The sequence below is a fragment of the Oncorhynchus masou genome, chromosome 29 (assembly GCF_036934945.1).
Source record: "Oncorhynchus masou masou isolate Uvic2021 chromosome 29, UVic_Omas_1.1, whole genome shotgun sequence".
Classification (NCBI taxonomy): Eukaryota; Metazoa; Chordata; class Actinopteri; order Salmoniformes; family Salmonidae; genus Oncorhynchus; species Oncorhynchus masou.
In genome coordinates, this window is record NC_088240.1 from 103235986 (window position 1) to 103242394 (window position 6409).

The 6409-nt window shown below is 49.0% G+C and overlaps 1 protein-coding gene across 1 annotated transcript; it reads right to left on the reverse strand.

The window, feature by feature from the left end:
- Nucleotides 1-4978: 4978 nt before the first annotated feature.
- On the reverse strand, nt 4979-6082 carry LOC135521385 (uncharacterized; the record flags this gene model as incomplete). Its single annotated transcript, XM_064947286.1, has 2 exons — nt 4979-5773; nt 5969-6082. Coding segments are annotated over 2 exons (909 nt in total), but the record flags the coding sequence as incomplete, so codon positions are not given.
- Nucleotides 6083-6409: the final 327 nt, after the last annotated feature.

The following is a 6409-nucleotide window of genomic DNA, read 5'->3' on the forward strand; positions in this document are numbered from 1 at the left end:
CAATTCAGTTTGTCTGTGATGTGTATGCCGAGGACCTTAAAACTTACTACCCTCTCCACTACTGTTCCATCGATGTGGATAGGGGGGTGTTCCCTCTGCTGTTTCCTGAAGTCCACAATCATCTCCTTAGTTTTGTTGACGTTGAGTGTGAGGTTATTTTCCTGACACCACACTCCGAGGACCCTCACCTCCTCCCTGTAGGCCGTCTCATCGTTGTTGGTAATCAAGCCTACCACTGTTGTGTCGTCCGCAAACTTGATGATTGAGTTGGAGGTGTGTGTGGCCACGCAGTTGTGGGTGAACAGGGAGTACAGGAGAGGGCTCAGAACGCACCCTTGTGGGGCCCCAGTGTTGAGGATCAGCGGGGTGGAGATGTTGTTGCCTACCCTCACCACCTGGGGGCGGCCCGTCAGGAAGTCCAGTACCCAGTTGCACAGGGCAGGGTCGAGACCCAGGGTCCCGAGCTTGATGACGAGCTTGGAGGGTACTATGGTGTTAAATGTCGAGCTGTAGTCGATGAACAGCATTCTCACATAGGTATTCCTCTTGTCCAGATGGGTTAGGGCAGTGTGCAGTGTGGTTGAGATTGCATCGTCTGTGGACCTATTTGGGCGGTAAGCAAATTGGAGTGGGTCTAGGGTGTCGGGTAGGGTGGAGGTGATATGGTCCTTGACTAGTCTCTCAAAGCACTTCATGATGACGGAAGTGAGTGCTATGGGGCAGTAGTCGTTTAGCTCAGTTACCTTAGCTTTCTTGGGAACAGGAACAATGGTGGCCCTCTTGAAGCATGTGGGAACAGCAGACTGAGATAGGGATTGATTGAATATGTCGGTAAACACACCAGCAAGCTGGTCTGCGCATGCTCTGAGGGCGCGGCTGGGGATGCCGTCTGGGCCTGCAGCCTTGCGAGGGTTAACACGTTTAAATGTTTTACTCTCCTCGGCTGTAGTGAAGGAGAGTCCGCATGTTTTCGTTGCAGGCCGCGTCAGTGGCACTGTACTGTCCTCAAAGCGGGCAAAAAAGTTATTTCGTCTGCCTGGGAGCAAGACATCCTGGTCCGTGACTGGGCTGGTTTCCTTTTGTAGTCCGTGATTGACTGTAGACCCTGCCACATACCTCTTGTGTCTGAGCCGTTGAATTGAGATTCTACTTTGTCTCTATACTGACGCTTAGCTTGTTTGATTGCCTTGCGGAGGGAATAGCTGCACAGTTTGTATTCGGTCATGTTTCCAGTCACCTTGCCCTGATTAAAAGCAGTGGTTCGCGCTTTCAGTTTCACGCGAATGCTGCCATCAATCCACGGTTTCTGGTTTGGGAATGTTTTAATCGTTGCTATGGGACTGACATCTTCAACGCACGTTCTAATGAACTCGCACACCGAATCAGCGTATTCGTCAATGTTGTTGTCTGACGCAATACGAAACATATCCCAGTCCAGGTGATGGAAGCAGTCTTGGAGTGTGGAATCAGCTTGGTCGGGCCAGCGTTGGACAGACCTCAGCGTGGGAGCTTCTTGTTTTAGTTTCTGTCTGTAGGCAGGAATCAGCAAAATGGAGTCGTGGTCAGCTTTTCCGAAAGGAGGGCGGGGCAGGGCCTTATATGCATCGCGGAAGTTAGAATAACAATGATCCAAGGTTTTGCCAGCCCTGGTTGCGCAATCGATATGCTGATACAATTTAGGGAGTCTTGGTTTTAGATTAGCCTTGTTAAAATCCCCAGCTACAATGAATGCGGCCTCAGGATGTATGGATTCCAGTTTGCAAAGAGTCAAATAAAGTTTGTTCAGAGCCATCGATGTGTCTGCTTGGGGGGGAATATATACGGCTTTGATTATAATCGAAGAGAATTCTCTTGGTAGATAATGCGGTCGACATTTGATTGTGAGGAATTCTAAATCAGGTGAACAGAAGGATTTGAGTTCCTGTATGTTTCTGTGATCACACCACGTCTCGTTAGCCATAAGGCATACGCCCCCGCCTCCCTTCTTACCAGAAAGATGTTTGTTTCTGTCGGCGCGATGCGTGGAGAAACCCGCTGGCTGCACCGACTCCGATAGCGTCTCTCCAGTGAGCCATGTTTCCGTGAAGCAAAAAACGTTACAGTCTCTGATGTCCCTCTGGAATGCTACCCTTGCTCGGATTTCATCAACCTTGTTGTCAAGAGACTGGACATTGGCGAGAAGGATGCTAGGGAGTGGTGCACAATGTGCCCGTCTCCGGAGTCTGACTAGAAGACCGCCTCGTTTCCCTCTTTTACGGAGTCGTTTTTTGGGGTCGCCGGCTGGGGTCCATTCCGTAGTCCTGGGTGAAAGGCAGAACACAGGATCCGCTTCACGAAAGTCATATTCTTGGTCGTACTGATGGTGAGTTGACGCTGCTCTTATATTCAGTAGTTCTTCTCGACTGTATGTAATGAAACCTAAGATGACATGGGGTACTAATGTAAGAAATAACACGTAAAAAAAACAAAAAACTGCATAGTTTCCTAGGAACGCGAAGCGAGGCGGCCATCTCTGTCGGCGCCGGAAGATACGAAGATACTCTGGACGGTTCTGACCTAAAATATGTGGACACCTACGAATACCTAGGTGTCTGGTTAGACTGTAAACTCTCCTTCCAGACTCACATCACCAATCCAAAGTGAAATCTAGAATTGGCTTCCTATTTCGCAACAAAGCCTTCTTCACTCATGTCGCCAAACTTACCGTCGTAAAACTGACCATCCTACCAATCCTCGATAAACTGGATGCAATCTATCACAGTGCCATCCATTTTATCACTAAAGCCCCATATACTAACCACCACTGCGACCTGTATGCTCTAGTTGGCTGGCCTTCACTACATATCAGTCGCCAAACCCACTGGCTGCAGGTCATCTGTAAATCTTTGCTAGGTGAAACCCCGCCTTATCTCATTTCACTGGTCACCATAGCAACACCCACCTGTAGCACATGCTCCAGCAGGAATATTGCACGGGTCATCCCCAGCACTTCCTTTGGCCGCCTATTCTTCCAGTTCTCTGCTGCCAATGACTGGAACGAATTGCAAAAATATCTGAAGCTGGAGTCTTATATCTCCATCTCAGATCTCAGCTTGCCGATCACTGTACACTGTCCACAGCCCATCTGTGTAAAGGAGTGACTGTCTGCAGGGAAGTCAGGTGCAGGAGTGCAGAAATAGGTTGCAAACGGAGCCCTTTATTGAGGTGAACAACACACGGTACCAAGAGAACTAAACACACAAGGGTTACAATAACCAGCCTGGAGTACACATACATTCACATAGAACAACTCCACACACAAGGGTTACAATAACCAGCCTGGAGTACACACACATTCACATAGAACAACTCCACACACAAGGGTTACAATAACCAGCCTGGAGTACACACATAGACATGGGGGAAACAGAGGGTTACAATAACCAGCCTGGAGTACACACATAGACATGGGGGAAACAGAGGGTTACAATAACCAGCCTGGAGTACACACATAGACATGGGGGAAACAGAGGGTTACAATAACCAGCCTGGAGTACACACATAGACATGGGGGAAACAGAGGGTTACAATAACCAGCCTGGAGTACACACATAGACATGGGGGAAACAGAGGGTTACAATAATCAGCCTGGAGTACACACATAGACATGGTGGAAACAGAGGGTTACAATAACCAGCCTGGAGTACACACATAGACATGGGGGAAACAGAGGGTTACAATAACCAGCCTGGAGTACACACATAGACATGGGGGAAACAGAGGGTTACAATAACCAGCCTGGAGTACACACATAGACATGGGGGAAACAGAGGGTTACAATAACCAGCCTGGAGTACACACATAGACATGGGGGAAACAGAGGGTTACAATAACCAGCCTGGAGTACACACATAGACATGGGGGAAACAGAGGGTTACAATAACCAGCCTGGAGTACACACATAGACACGGGGGAAACAGAGGGTTACAATAACCAGCCTGGAGTACACACATAGACACGGGGGAAACAGAGTGTTACAATAACCAGCCTGGAGTACACACATAGACACGGGGGAAACAGAGTGTTACAATAACCAGCCTGGAGTACACACATAGACACGGGGGAAACAGAGGGTTACAATAACCAGCCTGGAGTACACACATAGACATGTGGGAAACAGAGGGTTACAATAACCAGCCTGGAGTACACACATAGACATGGGGGAAACAGAGGGTTACAATAACCAGCCTGGAGTACACACATAGACATGGGAGAAACAGAGGGTTATATGTAAGACGAGTAATGAGGGATGCAAACCAGGTGGGCAGAAAAACAAGACAAAACAAATGGAAAATGAAAGGTGGATCGACGATGGCTAGAAGACCGGTGACGTCGATCGCCGAACGCCGCCCGAACAAGGAGAGGGACCTATCTCGGTGAAAGTCGTGACAATCTGTAAATAGCACACCCTACTACCTCATCCCCATATTGTTATTTATCCTCTTGCTCTTTTGCATCCCAGTATCTCTACCTGCACATCATCATCTGCACATCTATCACTCCAGTATTAATGCTAAATTGAAATTATTTTCAGCACTAGGGACAATGTATTGCCCTCCTCCCTATTCTTCAACATTTGCACACACACTGTTCAAAGATGTTTCTATTTTTATTTTATTTTGTGTTATTGACTGTACATTTGTTTATGTGTAACTCTGTGTTGCTGTTTTGGTCGCCCTGCTTTGCTTTATCTTGGCCAGATCCCAGTTGGAAATGAGAACTTGTTCTCAACTTGCCAACCTGGTTAAATAAATGTGAAATTAAAAATTAAAAAATAATAATCATTACATTTACATTACATTTAAGTCATTTAGCAGACGCTCTTATCCAGAGCGACTTACAAATTGGTGAATTCACCTTCTGACATCCAGTGGAACAGCCACTTTACAATAGTGCATCTAAATCATTTAAGGGGGGGGGTGAGAAGGATTACTTTATCCTATCCTAGGTATTCCTTGAAGAGGTGGGGTTTCAGGTGTCTCCGGAAGGTGGTGATTGACTCCGCTGTCCTGGCGTCGTGAGGGAGTTTGTTCCACCATTGGGGGGCCAGAGCAGCGAACAGTTTTGACTGGGCTGAGCGGGAACTGTACTTCCTCAGTGGTAGGGAGGCGAGCAGGCCAGAGGTGGATGAACGCAGTGCCCTTGTTTGGGTGTAGGGCCTGATCAGTGCCTGGAGGTACTGCGGTGCCGTTCCCCTCACAGCTCCGTAGGCAAGCACCATGGTCTTGTAGCGGATGCGAGCTTCAACTGGAAGCCAGTGGAGAGAGCGGAGGAGCGGGGTGACGTGAGAGAACTTGGGAAGGTTGAACACCAGACGGGCTGCGGCGTTCTGGATGAGTTGTAGGGGTTTAATGGCACAGGCAGGGAGCCCAGCCAACAGCAAGTTGCAGTAATCCAGACGGGAGATGACAAGTGCCTGGATTAGGACCTGCGCCGCTTCCTGTGTGAGGCAGGGTCGTACTCTGCGGATGTTGTAGAGCATGAACCTACAGGAACGGGCCACCGCCTTGATGTTAGATGAGAACGACAGGGTGTTGTCCAGGATCACGCCAAGGTTCTTAGCGCTCTGGGAGGAGGACACAATGGAGTTGTCAACCGTGATGGCGAGATCATGGAACGGGCAGTCCTTCCCCGGGAGGAAGAGCAGCTCCGTCTTGCCGAGGTTCAGCTTGAGGTGGTGATCCGTCATCCACACTGATATGTCTGCCAGACATGCAGAGATGCGATTCGCCACCTGGTCATCAGAAGGGGGAAAGGAGAAGATTAATTGTGTGTCGTCTGCATAGCAATGATAGGAGAGACCATGTGAGGTTATGACAGAGCCAAGTGACTTGGTGTATAGCGAGAATAGGAGAGGGCCTAGAACAGAGCCCTGGGGGACACCAGTGGTGAGAGCGCGTGGCGAGGAGACAGATTCTCACCACGCCACCTGGTAGGAGCGACCTGTCAGGTAGGACGCAATCCAAGCGTGGGCCGCGCCGGAGATGCCCAACTCGGAGAGGGTGGAGAGGAGGATCTGATGGTTCACAGTATCGAAGGCAGCCGATAGGTCTAGAAGGATGAGAGCAGAGGAGAGAGAGTTAGCTTTAGCAGTGCGGAGCGCCTCCGTGATACAGAGAAGAGCAGTCTCAGTTGAATGACTAGTCTTGAAACCTGACTGATTTGGATCAAGAAGGTCATTCTGAGAGAGATAGCGGGAGAGCTGGCCAAGGACGGCACGTTCAAGAGTTTTGGAGAGAAAAGAAAGAAGGGATACTGGTCTGTAGTTGTTGACATCGGAGGGATCGAGTGTAGGTTTTTTCAGAAGGGGTGCAACTCTCGCTCTCTTGAAGACGGATAATCCTTTTGTAGTGTTATGACTTTGCCATCA